Genomic DNA, 25,032 nt, shown 5'->3' with positions numbered 1-25,032 from the left:
ATGTTTTATATCAGTGTATGTATCAATGCACCAGCCAAGTTCCCAAGTGCCAGCCAAGGGTCAGCCTTGCAAGCAGGTCTTTCTGGATAGCAGTCTCAGGCCTACTATGTTAATTATTTTCTGCACAGTATTATATTTAGGTTCCATTTGAAACATGCTGATTTCCCAAACAGCAAATTTCTGGATTAAGTATGTTTTCTTGGCATTTTTCTGACAAAGTTACATGACGATACATAGTACACCCTTTATCTCTTATCTTAATGTTTGCCTCATGATCTCAAGGAAAGTCTTTTTACAAAAATCTAGGTCATCTTTAACCCTTTGATATTCAAACCCTTGTGATATTTCTCGTTTTAGATTAACAGTTCTGTCAGTTTCTCATTCATCAGTGACTTCACCAGTGCTTCAAGCATTTCTTGAACCTTAGTTTAATGTAGGACTTCAGGAAATGCTACATTTTTGCATTTGTACTTTGTAATCAATTTATAGTACATTTCTATTTTATTGTTGAATGTTTGCAATATCAGTGACCAGTGGGAAGTGGACCAACAATCACGAGAAACATGTTGACTTGATGGATGGGAATCCAGATGCCATCTCTTAATAAGAGCAGGGAGGATGTTTGATGTGGTCAGATCCTTTAAGTGGTCTTCATTAGTGAGAATTTTCCTGTTTATAAGACTTTGGCTTCCCTCAAAACAATTCGGTAACTTTAGGGGACTGAGAAAATGATTACTCCAACATAGAGGGTCCTCTCTAAAAATAAATGCCAAGAGCTTAAAGTTGACCATAGAATATAACAGAAGGGGTGCCTCCTGTAATAGATAAAACATTTAACTGAAGGGTTGAAGACTTGGGTTCCAGGCATTGTTCTGCTACCTGAGTAAGATATAAATATCTCTGCCTCTGAAATGAAGAATTTGGTCTAGAGCTATGCTGTTGGTAGCTACTGGCTATTTTAATTTAAATTATGTAAAATTAATTAAATTTTAAAATTCATTTCCTCATTTAGTTAGCCACATTTCAAGTGCACAATAACTACATGTGGCATGTAGACAGTACAGATATAGAACATTTCTTTGACAATTCTAATCTAGAATAGTGTCAGCACATCTTTTCTGTATAGGCCTAAATAGTAAACATTTTTGCTTTTCTGGGCTACATGGTCTCTGTCACAAGTACTCAACTGCTGTTGTAGAGCCAAAGCAGACATCAATAATATGCAAATGTGTGTGTGACTCTGCTCCAATAAAACTTTATTTATAGAATCAGGCCCATAGACTGTAGTTTGCTGATCCCTGATCTAGAGGATCATGTATATCCCTTCACCTATGTGGTGATATAGATGAAGTTTGCTTTTGGTATAAATTCCGTGCCTTTATTTTTATTTTAAGAAGAAAATTTCTATTTGAATAAAAAGGAGGTAGAATTTTTAGTGACATTTTAATTCCCTTGACACTGATATATTGCCAGCATCTTTTCTCATATTATGTCTTTTTAAGTTTCTCTCTGTGTTGATAATTCTTCTTCAATCATTGTCTCATTTTGTTTCTCATTTACTTCCTCCCTTTTGTCTCTATTTCTTTATCCCAAGATAGGATATTGAGAGATAAATTAGAAAAAATAAAAAGAGAGAGTGGAAAAAGAGACAGATATATGGTATTGTAGACTAACCTGTTCAATTCTATTTCTACCCTGTGAATTTTGTTCTTTGGTATAAATTTATTTTTAATCTTGCATGATTATACACAGGGTAAACTAACACCCTATTTTCTTTTTCAATTTTTAATTTATTTTTGCTTTTTAATTTCTGTGTAAGGTATTTTCCAAAATGGTCATGTATCTTACCATGTAAAATGTAGAGAATTTAAAAGAAAAAAAATAGGGAAAAAAGAGTGAGAGAGAAAATTGAAAGAAAGAGATAAAAAATGGGTTGGGTTGAACATCCACTTTTGGCCAAGATTGAATAGCAACATCTAACACATTGATCCCTGAGAGAAAGGAAGTAATTAAGATGAACCTATGATTGTCCCAGCTTACTGATTGGAGGAAGTTTCCACACAGCAACTTACGGAGAGAGAACACAAACAGAGCCCAGTGGTCTCAGTGAGTTGAGACGTTACAATCTGGAGTTAAGAAGACTCAGGCAGCTAGAATTTGTGGAACAAAAAAATGCCAGAGAGAAAGCCTCTGCACAGAGACAAATCTCCAGAAATTTCAAAAGAGGTCTCCTTAATTCTTTGGCTGAGTACTAATTTTCAGATGAATGTAAGGAAATGACCCAAGGCTGGGCAAAGAACCAGCAGGGAGAAATAGGCAAAACTATTGCTGGAGTTCACACAGGACTGGGAGTAATACATGCTTCCACCAGCCATAGCAGAAGGACCTCCTAATTGATGGAGCTTCCAGTAGAGTCCTCAGAAGGGTATTTCTTCATTATTGAGACCAGTTTAGTCCTAAACTAAAGGTTTCTCTGAACCTATCCTTCAAACTTGAAAGCGAGACTCAAAAGGATAATACTGATTCCAAATAACTTAGTCGTATCCTAGGACAAAGCCCAAAAACATCTAGAGTAATACAATAACATTCAACATTCAACAATGTTAAATTCACAATGTTCAACAACCAATCCAAAATTATCAGGCTTGCAAAGAAGTACAAAATGTGACTTACCAACTGGAGAAAAAGTCAGCTCATTGAAACAGATCCAGAAATGACACAGATAATAGAATTAGCAGAAAATTTTGTTAAAATAGTTATTATAATTATACTCCATGTGGCAGGAAGAATTCTAAAATGGCCCTCAAGATCTTCACCCCCTGGCATGTGCAAACTGTATAATCATTCCCTTCCCTTTCAGCATGAATGGGCCTGACCTAATCAGGTGAACCCCTTTTAAAAGAATTAGTGTCAAAGAGATGCTCTCCTGCTGGCCTAGAAGAAAATAACCAACCATGATGTTAATGGTTTTGGGGGGCCATGTAGCAAGGAACTGCTGGCAGCCTCTGGGAGCTTAGAGTGGTCCCCAGTCCACAACTACCAAGAAAACAGAGAACTCACTCATATAGCCACAAGGAAATGAATTCTGCCAGAAACCAGTGAGCTTGGAAAAGGACCAGAACTGTTAGAAGAGAATTTCAATCGCAGCTGACAGCTTGATCTCAGCCTGGTGAGACCCTGAGCAGAGAACCCAGCCAGAACCATGCTCAGCTATCTGATCCATAGAACTGTGAGGTAATAGTTTGTATTATTTTAAGCCACCACATTTGTGGTGATTTGTTATGCAGCAATAGAAAACTAATTCACTCCATACATTCAAGAAGGTAGAGGAAAACAGAAACATGATGAAGAGAAATGGAAGATAATAAGTAAGACTCAACCTTCTGGAGATGAAAATAAAATATCTGAAATAAAATATTCATCACATGGAATTAACAACAGATTAAACACTGAAAAATAAATAAGCAGTGAAGTTGAAGATGAAGCAATAGAAGCTATCCAAAATGAAACACAGGAAGAAGAAAGATGAAAAAAATTTAAACAGGATATCAGTATCCTGTAGGAAATATGAAGTCTTATATGAGTAATTTTTATTCCCCAAAGGAGAGGGATGGTTAGAAAAAATAGTTGGAGAAATAAAGGCCAAAATTATCCAAATTTAATGAAAACAATAAACCCACAGAACCAAAAATCTCAACAAACTCCAAACTGAAGAAATATGAAAAAATCTGTGCCAACACATACGATAATCACATTGCTAAAAATAATGATAAAGTATCTGGCATGGATGATAGTTCTTCACACACCCACAGCTAACAGCCCCCAAGCCAGGAACGAGCTGCTCCAGCAGGTGGAGAACCATGGAAGTGGGTAGTTTCCACACTCCATACAGCCATCTTTGCATTGGGCTTGGAGACACTCCTTTGCATCGTCACAGCCAAGAGCTTCCTTAGATATTCTGCTCACCTGTGATGGCACACAGTCCTCCACTGCAGAAGCCCATGAAGTACAATCCCAGGGACTTGTGGGCCCATGGCAGAGAGGGACTGTAGGGAATCTGAGCTGAAGGTTTAGACGCATGCTACAGCCCCGGGTATTCCAGCCACAGCCCTGGGAACAGCTGGGAGTACTGGGTCTTAAAGCCACCTTCCCTGCCTAACTGCACAGGGCATGCCCCCCATCTCAGAGCAGGTGGTCCCAACTGCACACGGAAAATTGGTGCATTGATTGGACCTCCACAAGGTTTCAACCCCACTTGCTGCATAGACGATGTTGGGAAGAACTGGCTTGAGGGTAAGAGGTGGCGCAGGAGCACCATCTGCTGGTAGGCCAGGGAAAGTGCACACCACAAAACTAGCTCTGTCAAATTATAGATAATTGTTTAAATAAGCCTGCATACCCTAAAAGATAAGCAAATGCCAAGAGGCCAAACACACTGAAAATTATAAAGCATTTGAAGAAACCAGAAGATATGGATATCCCAAATGCCCAAATCAAAAAACCAGAGGAGACACAGAACTTGGAGCAATTAATCAAAGAAGTAATCACAAACACCAGTATCATGGCTCAGGATATAAAGGATATGAGAAGACCCTAGAAGAGCATAAAGAAGAATTTGCAAGAGTAAATAAAAAATAGATGAGTTTGTGGAAATAAAAGAAACTGTTGATCAAATTTAAAAGATTCTGTAAACACATGACAGCAGATTAGATGAAGTAGAGGAATGAATAAACGAACTTGAACAAAATGTTTTGGAGAGTGAAAGCACAAAAGAATGAATGGAGCAAAAAGAAAAATATTTGAAATGGATCTCACAGATATCATGGACAACATGAAGTGCACAAATATAAGAATCACAGATGTTCCAGAAGGGGAAGAGAAGGGTAAATGTCTAGGAAGAGTATTCAAAGACATTGTTGAGGAAAACATCCCAACCCTCTAAATGACATAAATACACAAATCATAGATGCCCAACGAGCTCCAAACAGAATAAATCCAAAGAAACCCACTCTGAGACATATTCTGATCATATTGCCAGATGCTGACAAGAAGGAGCAAGTTCTGATAGCAGAAAGAGAGATGCAATTCACCACATGCAAGGGAAACAATGTAATACTAAGTAGTGACTACCAGCAGCCACCATGGAGGCGAGAAAGCAATGATTTGACATATTTAAAATTCTGAAATAGAAAAATTGCCAACCAAGAATTATTTATCCAGAAAAGCTCTCCTTCAGATTTGAGGGAGAGCTTAAAATGTTCACAAACAAATGCTGAGAGAATTTTCCAACAAGAGACCTGCCAGACAAGAGATACTAAAGGGAGTCCTACCACCAGAGAAAAATGAAAGGAGAGAGGTATGGAGAAGAGCTCAGAACTAAAGATTTTTTTTTTATTTATTTTTAATTTTATTTATTTTTTTTATTTTTTACTGAGATTGTTCACATACCATACAACTATCCAAAGATCCACAACGTACAATCAATTGCCCGTGGTACCATCATACAGCTGTGCATCCATCACCACAATTAATTTTTTTTCAATTTTTAGAACATTTTCATTACTCTAGAAAAGAAATAAAGACAAAAAAAGGAAACGCCAATCCTCCCATACCCCTAACCACGCCCCCTCCATTACTGATTCATAGTTTTGGTATAGTACATTTGTTACTGTTGATGAAAGAATGTTAAAATACTAACTGTAGTATATAGTTTGCAATAGGTATTTTTTTCTGATAAGCCCCTCTATTATTAATTTCTAGTTATAGTGTCATGCACTTGTTCTAGTTCATGAGAGGGATTTCTCATATTTGTACAGTTAATCACAGACATTGTCCACCACAACATTCACTGTTTAATACATTCCCATCTTTTAACCTCCAACTTTCCTTCTGGTGACATGCATGACTCTGAATTTATCCTTTCTCCCACCTTCACACATCATTCAGTGTGTGAAGTTATTCTTACAATGTGCTATCATCACCTCTGTCCATTTCCAAATGGTTAAGTTCAACCTAGTTGAACATTCTGCTTATAATAAGCAACTGCTGCCCATTCTTTAGCCTCGTTCTATATCCTGGTAACTTATGTTCCATTTGTATGAGTTTACATATTATAATTAGTTCATATCAGTGTGACCCTGCGATATTTGTCCTTATGTGTCTTATTTCATTCAATATAGTGCCCTCAGGTTTCTTCATCAACCCATTTTTTGTTAAGATGGTTTTGTTCACACAGCATTCCATCATAAGTAAACAATGGTTTACTTGGTTCCCTGTATAGTCATGTATTTATGTATTCAGCACCATCACCACTATCTATATAAGGACATCTCCATTTCTTCCACAAAGAAGGAGGAAGAGTCCAAAAAGGTAGATAGACAAAAGAAAAAAGAGAGAGAGGGTAAAAAAAAAAAAAAAAAAAACATGACAAGTAGAAAGCAACAAAAGGAAAGATAACATTAAACTGAAGTAGAATAAAGAGTCAGACAACATCACCAATGCTGGGAATCCCATACCTTTCCCCTATGCACCCCCCCACACATGCATTTAGCTTTGGTATATTGCCTTTGTTACATTAAAGGAAGCATAATACAATGTTTCTGTTAATTATAGTCTCTGTTTTGCATTGATTGCATTTTTCCCCCAATCCCACCCTATTCTTAACAGCTTGCAATGTTGACATTCATTTGTTCTACCTCATGTAAAAACATATTTGTACCTTTTATTATGATCGTTGAGCACCCTAGATTTCACTAAGTTATATATACAATCCCAGTCTTTATCTTTCTTCTTTTGTCCTGGTGTCCCACATGGTCCTAACCTTCCTCTTTCAACCATGCTCACAGTCATCTTTGTTCAGTGTACTTACATGGCTGTTCTACTATCTCCCAAAATTGTTTTCCAGACCTCTCACTCCTGTCTTTTCCTTTCTGTGTGCAGTGCTTTCTTTAGTGTTTCCTGTACAGCAGGTATCATGTTCACAAACTCTGTCATTATCTGTTTGTCAAAGAATATTTTAAGTTCTGCCTCATATTTGAAGGACAGTTTTGCTGGATATAGGATTCTTGGTTCGTGGTTTTTCTCCTTCAGTATCTTTAATGTATCACCCCACTTCCTTCTTGCCTCCATGGTTTCTATTGAGAAATCTGCACATAGTCTCATCAAGCTTCCTTTGTATCTGATGGATTGCTTTTCTGTTGCTGCTTTCAGGATTCTCTCTTTATCTTTGATGTTTGATAATCTGGTTATTAAGTATTTTGGTGTAGGCCTATTCAGATCTATTCTGTTTCAGTATGCTATGCTTCTTGGATACGTAATTTTATGTCTTCATAAGAGATGGGAAATTTTTGTTGATTATTTCCTCTATTATTGCTTCTGCCCCTTTTCTCTTCTCTTCTCCTTCTGGGACACCAGTGAAACATACATTCCTGCATTTCATTTTGTCCTTATGTTCCCAGAGACATTGCTCATATTTTTCCATTCTTTTGTCTATCTGTTCTTTTGTGTATAGACTTTCAGATGCCTTGTTCTCCAGTTCCTGAGTGTTTTGTTCTGCCTCTTGAGATCTGCTGTTGTATGTTTCCATTGTGTCTTTCATCTCGTGTTGTGCCTTTCATTTCCATAGATTCTGCCAGTTGGTTTTTCGAACTTCCAATTTCTACCTTATGTACACCCAGTGTTTTCATTAATGCTTCATCCCTTTTGCCATATCTTCCCTAAACTTTTTTAATTGATTTAGTATTAATTGTTTGAATTCCTGTATCTCAGTTGAAGTGTAAGTTTGTTCCTTTGACTGGGCCATAACTTCGTTTTTCTTAGTGTAAGTTGTAGTTTTCTGTTGTCTAGGTATCTGATTTCCTTGGTTACCACAATCAGGTTTTCCCAGACCAGAATAGGCTCAGGTCTCAGAAGGAGGCAATAGTATCACGTCTTCCTGAGGGTGTGTCTTAGAAGATTGGTACACACTGTGAGACCCCAAGTCACTGTACTTTTCTGCCCAGCAGGTGGCGCCTGTCAGCCTGTAGCTCCAGACTTGTATAAGGAGTTGTGGCCCATGGCTATTTTCCCCCATGCTCTAGGGTCTGGTTTGAAGGGAAGGCGGGTATTAGAGCTTGGCAGCACTTTCTTCCTCTTAGGGAAAATACACCCCCTAAGGAGAGGTTATTTACATTTTAATAGTCTCTCTGCCTGTGCTATCTCCACCCTTGTCTGGGTCAGAGCTCTGGGAACTGAAAATGGCTGAGGCTTTCAACACTGAGCTGAAAAAGGGACTTAATGCCCCCTTCAGGACTAGTCCGTGGCCACTCTCCGGCTCTCCAAGGTCAGTCGTCACCAAAAGCCTCTGTCTCCTTGTTGGGTATTCGTAGCTTATATTGAGCAGTCTACGTATGTTAATTAAACCCCCAGGTGGAGCTCAGCTGAGCTATATTCGCTTGCTCGAACAGTGCTGCTCTCTAGCACTGCAAGGCTTTGCAGTTCAGGCCATGGGTGGAGGGGCCTCCCAGCTTGGATCCGCAGTTTTTACTTACAGATTTTATGCTGCTGTCTTGGGCATTCTTCCCAATTCAGGTTGGTTTATGATGAGTGGACAGTCACATTTGTCCCCCCACAGTTATTCCAGATTATTTACTAGTTGTTCCTGGTTGTTTATTAGTTGTTCCAGGGGGACAAACTAGCTTCCACTCCTCTCTATGCAGCCATCTTCTTCCATCCTCCCGTTTTTTAATTTTTTTATAAAGTTAAAAAAACAATGAATTTGTGTTTAAAGAAAAGTAAATATGTAAATGAACAATTGGTGGAGGAGGGGAATGAAATGTTTTGGATGTTCATTTTAATTTTAATTTTAATTTTATTTTTTGGAGTCATGAAAATATTCAAAGATTGTGATGGATGCACAACTATATGATGATACTATGAGCAATTGCTTGTACACTTTGGAGGATTTTATGTTATGTGACTATACCTCAGTAAAATTGCATTAAAAAACTAAGGAAGAGATACAAATTATATGGAATATTTTTAAAATGCCATCTGCTGATAGGTTATTTATTTATTTATATTTATACTCATCCTCATTTCACCAAGACTTTGGGGTGAAAGTAATTATATTGGCCAGGTATCCTGCAGAATTATAGTGGGGGGGGCATTCGATGATTTTATTATTACCTCATACATTTTTATAGTTGGCAATACCTTTGAGATTATACCATTTTCTGTGACCTTAATTAGGCAGTCTCACTATTTTTTATTATTAGAGGCTGTGGAGAAAATGCTTGCCTTCTGTAATCAACCAAATTATTTTATGCATCCCCATTAGAGCAGCTAGTCTTATATGTTGTTTTCAGCAGCTTTGGCTACCAGTAATTCTCTGTAATTATAGTGTTGTTGCAGCAGTACCCAACATTTGTGACATGATTGTATACACCTGTACAGAATGAAAAGAACTTTTGTGGTGAAGGGCTCATACTGAGAGCTTGAATCAAAGACTGGACTGGATGCTAGCCAAACCAAGCTTCTTTAGCAGTCACGGAACAGCAGCACCATACAACTTATATATGTTCTTTCCTCTTTTGGGGTTGCATATATTCCTCTTTTCATCTCTGCACCCTAACCCTCTCACAATTCTATTTATCCTCTTCGAGCCAGTTTTCCTACAACCCAGTCTTCCATTTAGACTATAATCCCAAGAAATAATTCCAATTGTGAAGAATATATCTTTCTGAACAAAGATGAATTAGTGTAAATAGACAAAAATTGGAAATCAACAAATTGTGTACCATATTAAATATAGAAAACAAAAACAAGGGAGAACATGTCATCGTAACATTGGAAAGACTTTGGATGATTTTAATTTTTTTTCAGTATGCATTTTGATATTTTATATGACATATTGGTTGCACTTTGATAAAAAATGTTTCTGAAAAGAATTATGCTTACAAAATTATATAACAAGAAGAAAAGTTATTTATGGCACAGTTTTATTTTAAAATATTTTGTATACATGATAATTTTTTCTGTAAAAAATAAAATCATTTGCATTAAAGACATTAAATGGAAATATACACACATACACACACACAAAAGAGCTTACTTACTGTGTTCCAGATGCTTTACCCAGCTCACATTTAATCCTCATAGGTGATGAAAATGAGGTTCTTAGATAGTAAGTAACTTGCTATAAAGTATCAGAAGTGCATTTTGCACCCATGTGTGCTTGACTTAAAAACAAATGTCATTTCCTTTATGCTTTGCTACCTCTAGGCTGATGGAACAAATAAGAGGCTATCCTTTTAATTTCTGCTGGCCCATTTTCTCCTAAATTTGTCTGCCTTTCCATCCTGGACATAAACAGAAATAAAAATTATTAACACCTTTTATTTCTCCATTTTAACAAATCCTGACTATCTGTTCCTTAATCAGAATGTTTTTCAGTAGTTTGAATCGCTTGCCTTGAGCAAATGGGATCACTGGCTGTTTTTTACTTATTGATTTAGTACCATAATCTATTTAATAAGCATCTATAACTTAGATCAACCACAAGCTTCTAATATACAACTTTATGTTATTCAGAGGAACCACATTTCCTCCAAGAAATATCACAACCTCTTTGGCCTCAGTTTCCTCCTCTGTAAAAAAGACAGGTTTGTAGCACATTATTGCTGAGTTTCCTTCTGGCTTTAATATTTTGTGAATTATATGTTAATTATATCTGAATTAACTGAATTATAACTGAATTAATTCAGTTATATAGAAAGCATAATATATTTTCAAAGGGAGAATGTTAGAATGGAGATAAACATTCTAACAGGCTAGTCACAAAAACCTCTCGAACAAGTAGTGTACCTGAAATATAGTCCAAATGGGACCTTATTCAACTGTAGCCAATAGTAACTCATATTACAGTTTATAATATACTATAGTCCTCATATGTATGATTTAACATAATATATAAATATATTACTTCATTACTTCAAGGCTCTTGCTCTCTTCACTACTGAAAGCTTAGGAGAAGAAAAGGGGTTTTGTTAGAGATATGGCAAATCCTCCTGGGCATCGGTGGTTTCAGCTTTGCATTTGAGTGGCTTATTATCTAGACCTGTGCTAACCAACATGGCAGTCACTAGCTACATGTGTCTATTTAAATGTAATTAAATTTAATTAAATTTAAAATGCAGTTAGTCATATTGACCACTTTCAAATGCTCGATAGTCACATGCAGCTAGTGGCTACACTATTGAAGACAGCAGGTATAGAACATTTCATTATCATGGAAAGTTCTCTTGGATAGTAAAAACCTATAACCAGACCCACCTATGTTTTCCGCTTACTGCCATGAAGACAGCACATCTAGTACTTTCAGCTCATGTTTGGTTTTCCGATGAGGACAGATCAGGCCAAATCAGTGGATCAGTTTACATTCATCGTATCAAATTTAATCAAAAGTTTTCATGGCCAGAATTTGAAAACTTTTTTTGATACCTTTTAATTTTTGATAGTGGTGTCTTACGATGAAAGCAGAAATTATTGTTATTAGGTGTCTGTAGAGATAACTTTGAAAAAATACCTTCTAGGCAGCTGAGATTCTTCTACAGCATGGAGCAAACCCTAATCAAAAAGATCAAAAACAAAAGACCGCTTTGGATGAAGCAGATGATGAAAAAATGAAAGAGCTGCTAAAATCTTACGGCGCTGTTGAGACCGATCATAAAGATGAGAGTAATGCTATAGTCACTGGTATGTATGTCAGTTTTTCTTGGTACTTTATATAGGAGTATACCATTCCTCAGAAAAACAAAATCTTAGATTTGTAGTATAAATTGTTTCATAAGGGGGGACAGGTGTTTCTTATGTTTAATAGACTCTTGAAAGCCATTATATATTTGTAGTAATTAGCATTTCCAGATTTGGTTTAATTTATGGATCATATGATCCTATTGGATTGGAGTTACATGTTGCAATGAAACCCATATCATTTGTTAAACAAACAGTCTCCCTAACATTGGATCTGAAACAAAGACCTAACCGAAACCGAGCAGATTGGTTTACTTGATGTAACTGAAACCAGGCAGCTTGGTTTACTTGTGAGCAGAGCAGGAAAAAGTTAACATTATACCGAAGTCTTTGTAACTAAAATTCCATTACATCAAAATTTGTAGTGATTCATAGAGTTTGGGCTGGTGCCAACTTTTTAAATCTAAAATATTCTAATTATAGAATATTAATTTTATTAACAAATTAATTAAAAATGAAAGAATATTTCAAGGGAATATACAGTCAGGCAAAGTTTTATGAACCATTTTTTAACAATAGCTCACGTTAAACAATATAATGAATTGTCTGTAAGAAATAGGCATTTCTTCAGTGGCAGAGAGATTCCAAAAAGAGCTGAGAGGTCACTCTGGTGGGCACTCTTACACACAATTTAGACAACCCTTTTTAGGTTCTAATGAATTGGGGTAGCTGGTGGTGGATACCTGAAACTATCAAACTACAACCCAGAACCCATGAATCTCGAAGACAATTGTATAAAAATGTAGCTTATGAGGGGTGACAATGGGATTGGGAAAGCCATAAGGACCACACTCCCCTTTGTCTAGTTTATGGATGGATGAATAGAAAAATAGGGGAAGGAAACAAACAAACAGACAAAGGCACCCAGTGTTCTTTTTTACATTAATTGCTCTTTTTCATTTTAATTATTATTCTTGTTATTTTTGTGTGTGTGCTAATGAAGGTGTCAGGGATTGGTTTAGGTGATGAATGTACAACTATAATGGTACTGTGAACAATCGAATGTACTATTTGTTTTGTATGACTGCGTGGTATGTGAATATATCTCAATAAAATGAAGGAAAAAGAGAAATAGGCTTTTACTGAACACTAATTTAGAAAACATATATTTGTTGAGCACATATTGTGCAAACCAGGCACTTGCCCATGCTGAGCTTCCAGTCTTGTAGAGAGAGAGACCAGTAAAAGGACAATTCAATACAATTTGTTAACTGTTGGAGAGAGGGTATTCTCCATTTTTCTTCATGCTTAAAAGAAACCCAAGAATGCATCTCACCTATCTCTCTATGAGGGAGTATATTGGCGAGAGAAACCCTGTCACACATTTCTGCCTCAGCCTTCCTTACCAACTGTTGGTCCTCAAGGTGGGAAGAATTACTAATTTGATTGGTCAGAGTGAAGGCTATCCATTGGGTCATATTTTACTGGTGGGCCAGATCACATGTCAGTTAAGCTCAAGACTGATGTGAGGGTCCCCTTTTCTTTTCCTTCTACCAGGGCTTGTCCCTTAAAGAAGGCCAGCTGTCCTTTTTCATGTGGTTGGTAGAATGTAGATTCAGGGCCTTTCTTAGGGCTGTGTCTCTCTCCTTCCCCACAGCAATACCTGAAGGTTCAGGTCCCATTATTTAGATTGGCTCAGCTTACCGGAGAAACCTTGCATATTGTTGTTAAGCGCTGTTTTGTTTTGTTTTGTTTTTTGATTTTTAAAAAATTATTTTATTAGAGAAGTGGGTTCACAGAACAACCATGCATAAAATACAGGATCCTCATATACCATCCCACCACCAACAATTTGCATTGGTGTGGAACATTTGTTACAATTGATAGCACTTGTTTTTGCAATTGTACTATTTTCTTTAACAGTATTTACCTTTGTCAAAATTGATGAAAGATAATTAAAATAGTACTGTCAACTTTATCCATAGTTTACATTGGGTGTGTTTTCCCCCATATACCACCCTCTTTTAACACCTTCTATTAGTGTAGTACATTTGTTATATTTCATGAAAGAACATTCTTGTACTATTTGCTATACTCTATCATCTATAATAGGGTTCACTGAAGCAGTATGTTTTATAGTGAGATATATATATATATATATATATATATATATATATATTCATATTTGTCTGTTATTTTTGTATATACATTTCCTTGGTCAAGTGCCCTGGAGGAATGAAGGGGTATAGGGTACAATGCTAATAAGGAGAAAAAGAATCCAGATGGAAGGAGGGTCAGAGTGAGCTTTACAGAGGCAGTGATCAAGAGCATAAACTTTGGAGTCAGATACATCTGGTTTCAATACTGTTTGACATTGGGTACCTTTTTAAATCTCTGTAAGCATCAATTTCCTCTTCTGTAAAAAGGATATGATGAACTGCCTACCTTACTGAGCCTGTATGAAGAATAAATAAGATGATTCCTGGAAAATGTTTGACATCCAGCACATGATAAATGCTCAGTAAATTCTAGCTATAATTAATAATAATAATAATAAATTAGGTGCTGACTAACCTTAAGCTAAGTTTTCTAGATTTAATTTATCCCTCCCATCCCTGTTGCCATTGCAGCTGATAAAATCAATCTAAATTTTTGCACATGCTTATTTTATTTTCTAATTTTATTTTTTGAAGTAAAAATTCCTGCTGCCAGGACAAAAAAACATAAGCAGTGTTTTTGTAATGACTATAAAACTGTTGATCCATCTTCCCTTTCACACCAAGAAAAAACAAGAGAAAGACTTCCTGTGGTGAGTAAAGTTGAAATCCTTTCTTTCTTCAGTCTAGAAAATGACATTGGTTGGGCCAGCCAGCCATTGACAGTTGGCAGCACTAATTGGAGTTTTTTCTTTCTCTTTTTTTTAAATGCGACTTTATTGAGATATATTCACATACCATATATAATCCATCCAAAGTATACAATCAGTGGCTCAGAGTATCCTCATATAGTTGTGCCTTCATTGCCACAATATTTTTAGAACATTTTAATTACTTCAAAATAAAGAAAAAAATAAAAATAAAAAAGAACACCCAAAACATCCATATCCCTTATCCTCCCCCCATTATTTATCTATATATTTTGTGTCCTTATTTTATTACTCATCTGCGTAAACACTAGATAAAGGGAGTGGCAGTCACAAGGTTTTCACAGTCACCCAGGCACATGATAAAAGGTATATAATTACACAATCATCATCATGAATCAAGTCTACTGGATTATAGTTCAACAGATTCAGGCATTTCCTTCTAGATATTCTAATACACTAGAAACTAAAAAGGAATATCTATATAATACGTAAGAATAACCTCCAGAATGACCTCTCAACTCTATTTGAAATCTCTTAGCCACTGAAACTTTATTTCGTTTCATTTCTCTTCCCCTTTTTGTTCAAGAAGGCTTTCTCAATCCCATGATGCCAGGGCCAGGCTCATCCCTGGGAGTCATGTCCCACATTGCCAGGGAGGAACTTACACCTCTGGGAGTCATGTCCCACATAGCGGGGAGACCCATTGCCTTTTAAGGATACACAGGTTGAAAATGTTTTTTTGTCATAAGAAAATAATATAGTGTAATTAAACAGAATGAGCCAAGAAGATATACCATATAGTTAACTCTCAATTATCTGCTCTGTAGAATACAGAACTGTGGTTGGTCGCTGTCCCATATACCTGGTTTGGGTTCTTTGGCTACTTCTTGTCCCACAGACACTGTCATGCTATATTTTACCCAGCTGCTCCCAAAATGTATCTAGATACATACTAGGTAGAAAAGACCCTGGAAATCAGACAGGGAAGAGGAAAGCAATCTGGTTTAGTGGTCCTGGGTCCCACATGGTTTACAGTGATAGAGTAAAGGTAGATTTTTGCAAAAATAACATAATAGTTACTCAATAAAATATATATTGATCAGTAAAATGGATATTACTAGTTTGACAAAAACACAAAGTTTTTGTTTACCTGTTAAGCAAGGTAAATAACCTTACCTGTTAAGAAATATTATTTTGAATAAGATTGTGTGTGTTACACTTCTCTTAAATGCTTTCTTTTTTTTTTTTTTTTTTTTTTTTTTTTAATCATCATTTTATTGAGATACATTCACATACCACGCAGTCATACAAAACAAATTGTACTTTCGATTGTTTACAGTACCATTACATAGTTGTACATTCATCACCTAAATCAATCCCTGACACCTTCATTAGCGCACACACAAAAATAACAAGAATAATAATTAGAGTGAAAAAGAGCAATTGAAGTAAAAAAGAACACTAGGTACCTTTGTCTGTTTGTTTGCTTCCCCTACTTTTCTACACATCGATCCATAAACTAGACAAAGTGGAGTTTGGTCCTTATGGCATTCCCAATCCCACTGTCACCCCTCATAAGCTACATTTTTATACAACTGTCTTCGAGATTCATGGGTTCTGGGTTGTAGTTTAATAGTTTCAGGTATCCACCACCAGCTACCCCAATTCTTTAGAACCTAAAAAAGGTTGTCTAAAGTGTGCGTAAGAGTGCCCACCAGAGTGATCTCTCGGCTCGTTTTGGAATCTCTCTGCCACTGAAGCTTATTTCATTTCCTTTCACATCCCCCTTTTGGTCAAGAAGATGTTCTCCATCCCACGATGCCGGGTCTACATTCCTCCCCGGGAGTCATATTCCACGTTGCCAGGGAGATTCACTTCCCTGGGTGTCTGATCCCACGTAGGGGGGAGGGCAGTGATTTCACCTTTCAAGTTGGCTTAGCCAGAGAGAGAGGGCCACATCTGAGCAACAAAGAGGCATTCAGGAGGAGACTCTTAGGCACAAATACAGGGAGGCCTAGCCTCTCCTTTGCAGCAACCGTCTTCCCAAGGGTAAAACTTATGGTAGAGGGCTCCACCCATCAAACCACCAGTCCCCTATGTCTGTGGTCATGTTAGCAACCATGGAGGTGGGGTAGGCGAATACCCCTGCATTCTCCACAGGCTCCTCAAGGGGGCACTACATCGTTTGTTTTTTTTTTTTTTTTTATTCCTTGTTTGTCTTTTTTCTTTTTTTCTTTTTTTTTTAACTTTCCCTTCTTTTTTCAAATCAACTGTATGAAAAAAAAAGTTAAAAAGAAAACAAACATACAATAAAAGAACATTTCAAAGAGACCATAGCAAGGGAGTAAGAAAAAGACAACTAACCTAAGATAACTGCTTAACTTCCAACATGTTCCTACTTTACCCCAAGAAAGTTACATACTATAGCAACATTTCAGTGAACTTGTTCCTACTACATCCATCAGAAATTAACAGACCATAGTCATTTCTGGGCATCCCCAGAACGTTAAATAGCTTATCTGTTCTTCTTGGATTATTGTTCCCCCTTCCTTAATTGCTCTCTACTGCTAGTTCCCCTACATTCTACATTATAAACCATTTGTTTTACATTTTTCAAAGTTCACATTAGTGGTAGCATATAATATTTCTCTTTTTGTGCCTGGCTTATTTCGCTCAGCATTATGTCTTCAAGGTTCATCCATGTTGTCATATGTTTCACCAGATCGTTCCTTCTTACTGCCGCGTAGTATTCCATCGTGTGTATATACCACATTTTATTTGTCCACTCATCTGTTGATGGACATTTGGGTTGTTTCCATCTCTTGGCAATTGTGAATAATGCTGCTATGAACATTGGCGTGCAGATATCTGTTCGTGTCACTGCTTTCCGATCTTCCGGGTATATACCGAGAAGTGCAATCGCCGGATCGAATGGTAGCTCTATCTCTAGTTTTCTAAGGAACTGCCAGACTGACTTCCAGAGTGGCTGAACCATTATACAGTCCCACCAACAATGAATAAGAGTTCCAATTTCTCCACATCCCCTCCAGCATTTGTAGTTTCCTGTTTGTTTAATGGCAGCCATTCTAACCGGTGTTAGATGGTATCTCATTGTGGTCTTAATTTGCATCTCTCTAATAGCTAGTGAAGCTGAACATTTTTTCATGTGTTTCTTGGCCATTTGTATTTCCTCTTCAGAGAACTGTCTTTTCATATCTTTTGCCCATTTTATAATTGGGCTGTCTGTACTATTGTCATTGAGTTGTAGGATTTCTTTGTATATGCAAGATATCAGTCTTTTGTCAGATACATGGTTTCCAAAAATTTTTTCCCATTGAGTTGGCTGCCTCTTTACCTTTTTGAGAAATTCCTTTGAGGTGCAGAAACTTCTAAGCTTGAGGAGTTCCCATTTATCTATTTTCTCTTTTGTTGCTTGTGCTTTGGGTGTAAAGTCTAGGAAGTGGCCTCCTAATACAAGGTCTTGAAGATGTTTTCCTACATTATCTTCTAGGAGTTTTATGGTACTTTCTTTTATATTGAGATCTTTGGTCCATTTTGAGTTAATTTTTGTGTAGGGGGTGAGGTAGGGGTCCTCTTTCATTCTTTTGGATATGGATATCCAACTCTCCCAGCCCCATTTGTTGAAAAGACCATTATGGCTCAGTTCGGTGACTTTGGGGGCCTTATCAAAGATCAGTCGGCCATAGATCTGAGGGTCTATCTCTGAATTCTCAATTCGATTCCATTGATCTATATGTCTATCTTTGTGCCAGTACCATGCTGTTTTGGCAACTGTGGCTTTCTAATAAGCTTCAAAGTCAGGGAGTGTAAGTCCTCCCACTTCGTTTTTCTTTTTTAGAGTGTCTTTAGCAATTCGAGGCATCTTCCCTTTCCAAATAAATTTGATAACTAGCTTTTCCAAGTCTGCAAAGTAGGTTGTTGGAATTTTGATTGGGATTGCATTGAATCTGTAGATGAGTTTGGGTAGAATTGACATCTTAATGACATTTAGCCTTCCTATCCATGAACATGGAATATTTTTCCATCTTTTAAGGTCCCCTTCTATTTCTTTTAGTAGAGTTATGTAGTTTTCTTTGTATAGGTCTTTTACATCTTTGGTTAAGTTTATTCCTAGGTACTTGATTTTTTTAGTTGCTATTGAAAATGGTATCTTTTTCTTGAGTGTCTCTTCAGTTTGTTCATTTCTAGCATATAGAAACATTACTGACTTATGTGCATTAATCTTGTATCCCGCTACTTTGCTAAATTTGTTTATTAGCTCTAGTAGGTGTATCGTTGATTTCTCAGGGTTTTCTAGATATAAGATCATATCATCTGCAAACAATGACAGTTTTACTTCTTCTTTTCCAATTTGGATGCCTTTTATTTCTTTGTCTTGCCGGATTGCCCTGGCTAGCACTTCCAACACAATGTTGAATAACAGTGGTGACAGCGGGCATCCTTGTCTTGTTCCTGATCTTAGAGGGAAGGCTTTCAGTCTCTCACCATTGAGTACTATGCTGGCTGTGGGTTTTTCATATATGCTCTTTATCATGTTGAGGAAGTTTCCTTCAATTCCTACCTTTTGAAGTGTTTTTATCAAAAACGGATGTTGGATTTTGTCAAATGCTTTTTCAGCATCTATTGAGATGATCAATTGATTTTTCCCTTTCGAGTTTTTAATGTGTTGTAATACATTGATTGTTTTTCTTATGTTGAACCATCCTTGCATGCCTGGAATGAACCCCACTTGGTCATGGTGTATGATTTTTTTAATGTGTCTTTGGATTCGATTTGCAAGTATTTTGTTGAGGATTTTTGCATCTATATTCATTAGGGAGATTGGCCGGTAGTTTTCCTTTTTTGTAGCATCTTTGCCTGGTTTTGGTATTAGATTGATGTTAGCTTCATAAAATGAATTAGGTAGTGTTCCATTTTTTTCAATGTTTTGAAAGAGTTTGAGTAAGATTGGTGTCAGTTCTTTCTGGAAAGTTTGGTAGAATTCCCCTGTGAAGCCATCTGGCCCTGGGCATTTATTTGTGGGAAGATTTTTGATGACTGATTGGATCTCTTTGCTTGTGATGGGTTGGTTGAGGTCTTCTATTTCTTCTCTGGTCAGTCTAGGTTGTTCATATGTTTCCAGGAAATTGTCCATTTCTTCTACATTATCCAGTTAGTTGCCATACAGTTGTTCATAATATCCTCTTATAATTTTTTTAATTTCTTCAGGATCTGCAGTTATGTCACCTTTTTCATTCATTATTTTGTTTATATGGGTCTTCTCTCTTTTTGATTTTGTCAGTCTAGCTAGGGGCTTGTCAATCTTGTTGATCTTCTCAAAGAACCAACTTTTGGTGATATTTATCCTTTCTATTGTTTTTTTGTTCTCTATGTCATTTATTTCTGCTTTAATCCTTGTTATTTCTTTTCTTGTACTTGGTTTAGGATTGGTTTGCTGTTCATTTTCTAGCTTCTTCAGTTGATCCATTAGTTCTTTGATTTTGGCTCTTTCTTCCTTTTTAATATATGCGTTTAGTGCTATAAATTTCCCCCTTAGCACTGCTTTTGCTGCATCCCATAGGTTTTGGTATGTTGTGTTCTCATTTTCATTCGTCTCTATATATTTAGCAATTTCTCTTGCTATTTCTTCTTTAACCCACTGATTGTTTAGGAGTGTGTTGTTTAACCTCCAGGTATTTGTGAATTTTCTAAGTCTCTGATGGTTATTGACTTCTAATTGTATTCCACTGTGGTCAGAGAATGTGCTTTGAATAATTTCAATCTTTTTAAATTTATTGAGGCTTGTTTTATGTCCCAGCATATGATCTATTCTGGAGAAAGTTCCGTGAGCACTAGAAAAGTATGTGTATCCTGTTGATTTGGGATGTAATGTCCTGTAGATGTCTGTTAAATCTAATTCATTTATCAGATTGTTTAGGTTTTCAATTTCCTTATTTGTCTTCTGTCTGGTTGATCTATCTATAGGAGAGAGTGATGTGTTGAAGTCTCCCACAATTATTGTGGAAACATCAATTGCTTCCTTTAGTTTTGCCAATGTTTCTCTCATGTATTTTGTGGCACCTTGATTGGGTGCATAGACATTTACGATTGTTATTTCTTCTTGCTGAATTGCCCCTTTTATTAGTATGTAGTGGCCTTCTTTGTCTCTCAAAACATCCCTGCATTTGAAGTCTATTTTATCTGAGATTAATATTGCTACACCTGCTTTCTTTTGGCTGTAGCTTGCATGAAATATTTTTTTCCATCCTTTCACTTTCAGTTTCTTTGTGTCCCTGTGTCTAAGATGAGTCTCTTGTATGCAACATATTGATGGTTCATTTTTTTTGATCCATTCTGCGAATCTATATCTTTTAATTGGGGAGTTTAATCCATTTACATTCAACGTTAAAACCGTGAAGGCATTTCTTGAATCGGCCATCTTATCCTTTGGATTATGTTTGCCATATTTTTCCCTCTCTCTATTAATATCCTTTATTGTACCCATACCGAATCTCTTTAGTACTGAACCTTTCTCCAAGTCTCTCTGTCCTGTCTTTGTTTCTCTGTCTGTAGGGCTCCCTTTAGTATCTCCAGTAGGGCAGGTCTCTTGTTAGCAAATTCTCTCAGCATTTCTTTGTCTGTGAAAAATTTAAGCTCTCCCTCAAATTTGAAGGAGAGCTTTGCTGGATAAAGTATTCTTGGCTGGAAATTCCTCTCACTCAGAATTTTAAATATATCGTGCCACTGCCTTCTTGCCTCCATGGTGGCTGCTGAGTAGTCACTACTTAGTCTTATGCTGTTTCCTTTGTATGTGGTGAATTGCTTTTCTCTTGCTGCTTTCAGAACTTGCTCCTTCTCTTCTATGTTTGACAGTGTGATCAGTATATGTCTCGGAGTGGGTTTTTTTGGATTTATTCTATTTGGAGTTCGCTGAGCATTTATGATTTGTGTATTTATGTTGTTTAGAAGATTTGGGAAGTTTTCCCCAACAATTTCTTTGAATACTCTTCCTAGACCTTTACCCTTTTCTTCCCCTTCTGGGACACCAATGAGTCTTATATTCGGACGTTTCATATTATCTATCATATCCCTGAGGTCCATTTCGAGTTTTTCAATTTTTTTCCCCATTCTTTCTTTTATGTTTTCATTTTCCATTCTGTCATCTTCCAGGTCACTGATTCGTTGTTCAACTTCCTCTAGTCTTGTACTATGAGTGTCCAGAATCTTTTTAATTTGGTCAACAGTTTCTTTAATTTCCATAAGATCATCCATTTTTTTATTTAGTCTTGCAATGTCTTCTTTATGCTCTTCTAGGGTCTTCTTGATTTCCTTCATATCCCGTACTAGGGTCTCATTGTTCATCTTTAGTTCTTTGAGTAGCTGCTCTAGGTGTGTCTCTTCTGGTCTTTTGATTTGGGTGCTTGGGCTTGGGTTATCCATATCGTCTGGTTTTTTCATATGCTTTATAATTTTCTGTTGTTTTTGGCCTCGTGGCATTTGCTGACCTTGATAGGGTTCTTTTAGGGTTTGTAGACCAGTTGAAGTCCTTATCTCTAATTTATCAGATCTACAGCTTCGTGGAGTACACTTTCTCTAACTAACCAGCAGGTGGCGTCCACGAGACACCTGTTCTCCACAAGCCAGATCTCCCCTGCTTAGCCTTTTTGGTGAGTGGGGGAGTGAGTCTTGTGGGGCCCAATTGGTGTCCCTAGCTTGCGTGTGTAGTTGGTGTTGCCTGCCCTGTATGTGGGGCGTGTTTCTGGGCAGTCGGGGAGGGGGGGTGGCCCTAACAATCAAATCTCCCTGATGATCCTAGAGTTTTAAAGCTACTGCAATAGTCTAATCCTTCAGTTCAGTCCTGCCACAGTTTGTCTCTGCCACTGACCCACAAGTCTTTGGTATTGGCGTATGGCTCCTGAGACTTGCAAGTGGGCCCCTCTTCCAGGCTGTGCACCCCGGGTCCTCTGTTGAGGGATGACTGTGCTATGTCGCAGGTGAGTGCCGTCCCCCCAGGGCAGTTCTGGGCTGCTGGGCTGTGTTGGGAGGCTCCCAGTCTGCTCAAATGATGGCTGAATGGGGCTCTGTTAATTCACACTGCTCCCCCTTCCCAGCTCTGGGACATTCAGCTGAGGTTGCAGGGAAGGCTAATGTCCACGCCCAGTTTTGTGGTGTGTGCCTGTTATTTGAAGCACTTCCGTCACACTGGGTTGTCTGGGGCAGCTCTGGGCTATGGGGCTGGCGATGGGCAGGAGTGTTTCCTGTCCACCAGGATGGTGGCTGTGAGCGGACACCCCCCTTTTCTTGGGAAGTTGTGTTGTTTAGTGAATTTTCTCAGCCACTGGATTATTGCCTTTTGTCTCAGAGCTCTCTTAGTTCTGCTCTTGACTTGACGTGCCCAAATTTCAATTCTTTGAAGCTTTCTGTATTGAGCTTCTTAGAGTAATTGTTTTAGAAAAAGCAAAAAGGATTTAAAAAAAAAAAAAAAAAAAAACGGCTCTCCTCAGAGATCTAATGGGTTATTGAAATGCTAATAGACAAAGCAACCAGGGCCATTAAGGAAAAGTGCCCAGAGCAGAGAGATCAGCCTTGCTTCGGGATTTGCATATGCGCCTCAAGGCCTGATCTCCGCCCTTCCCCTTTCTGTGTTCACCAGAACTCCAAAAATCCTCTGCTTTTATTTTGGAGTTTTTCGTGTTGTTTTTTTTCTATGCCTGTCTCCTCTCTGCTGGGCTGGCTGCTCTCAGAGTCTCTGGTGTCTGGCCTCAGTCTATCTATGGTTGGAGTTTGAATCAGTAGAATGAGTTTCCGGTAAGAGCAGCCACTGCAATTCTCCCTTCTCCTTCCTGGAGCTGACAGCCCCTCCTCCCCCGGGACTGAGCCTGGCAGGGAGGGGCGCGGGTCCCCTGGCCGCAAAAACTTACAGATTTCGCTGATCTCAGCAGTTCCACGTTTTCATGAGTGTTGTATGAAGTATGCCCAAAGACAGATTGCTCTGTGGTGTCCAGTCCACGCAGTTCCTGGCTTTTTACCTACTTTCCTGGAGGAGTAACTAAAACATACAGCTCACCAGTCTGCCATCTTGCCCCGCCCCCCAATGCTTTCTTTTTGTCAGTATAGAGGAGAAAACATTATTCATTGAACCTAAGCTATGAGTAATCGACCAACTTATATCTTAAATATGTTAAGTGGTATTTAGCCTAACTTGCATTCCCTCACCAATTTGGAAATATTTTGCATTTTTTCCTGTTTTCTGTTGTAGTGGATGAAAGTTGACTCTTATATTAATTGTAAATCCACTAAAGAGACTGCAAATACAGACAGAAATCTGATCTTGTATAGCTGTTAGTGTTCTCAAGACACATGATAAATGATAACTAGTCCTCAAATAAGAGGACTTGACAGCAGCATTTGTTACACCTGGTAATTGGGAATAGCTGCCTATGTTTCCTAACTGCTTTTATCCAAGGGAAAATAAATGTCTCATATCTTTAAGACAGGAGGTAGCTTTGCAGCTTGGAACCAGGTGCCTGCTGGAATTAGGTAACTGCCCTCCCACAAAACTGAGAGAGAGGGTATTAACTTCCTTGATTACATTTCAAACAGATGGCTCCCAGGTACTTTGGTGAAGAGGCTTATTTAGCTTTTAGACTTATATACATATCAAAGAGGCAAAGAAAGAATTCACAATTACAAGTTTTCTAAAGTCAGTGCTCTAAGGAAAGAGGGGGGATATCTCTTTTCCTTGTGCCAGGAAAACTTCAATTTTTTCTTTTTCTTTTTTTTTTTAATATTTGTATTTACCTTTACTTTACTCAATTCAGGTACAGAAAGGATAAATAACTTGACAGGGTTACTCAGCTAAGAAGAGGTGGTGCCAGAATTCACACTCAGGCAGTGTGGCTGAAGAGCCCACGCCATGATTCCACCTTTCGTAATAAAGAGAGGGATCTGAGCATAGTGAGTTGATGGTTTTCCAAGCAGGAAAATTAATTCTGACAAGCAGATGAGGGGTGGTATTACATCTCTTTTGAGAGTTTTTGAGAGAGTAGTGTTTTGTACTAAGATTGTGTGTGAGATTTTAATAGTGTACAATGACAGTCATAAATCCTTAAAGTGAATTTGTTGCATATATGTGATTTTTAAATTTTATGTGTGGAGTTATTTTTTCTCCTACCCCTAAAATTATAACAGAAGCAGCAAGAAAGTATGATTTCTGATACTGTTGTTACTCTTACATTCTGTTTTCCAGGAGTAGACCTAACATGAAGCAAGATATATTTAAGTTTACTTTTTTTCAAATATGCAATATTTATACAGTTAAGATTAAACAAAGCATGAGTGCACTTTGAGCATAAAAGGAATTGTTTTAGCAGCGCTTTCTTTACATTTTCTTGAGCAGTTTATTTACTGTGCATTTGTCAATGTCATATAAGTTC

General features: G+C 37.5%; 1 protein-coding gene across 1 annotated transcript in view; it reads left to right on the top strand.

The window, feature by feature from the left end:
* ANKRD31 (ankyrin repeat domain 31) overlaps positions 1 to 25,032 on the top strand; it is a 247,134-nt gene that overhangs the window by 147,102 nt on the left and 75,000 nt on the right. The window contains 2 exon segments of the mRNA XM_037801810.1: positions 11,571 to 11,733; positions 14,424 to 14,539. Coding sequence (XP_037657738.1) covers positions 11,571 to 11,733; positions 14,424 to 14,539 — 279 coding nt within the window.

The sequence above is a fragment of the Choloepus didactylus genome, chromosome 13 (assembly GCF_015220235.1).
Source record: "Choloepus didactylus isolate mChoDid1 chromosome 13, mChoDid1.pri, whole genome shotgun sequence".
In the NCBI taxonomy this organism is placed as follows: Eukaryota; Metazoa; Chordata; class Mammalia; order Pilosa; family Megalonychidae; genus Choloepus; species Choloepus didactylus.
The sequence above is the reverse complement of the archived record's forward strand: the minus strand, read 5'-3'. Positions and strand labels throughout refer to the sequence as shown.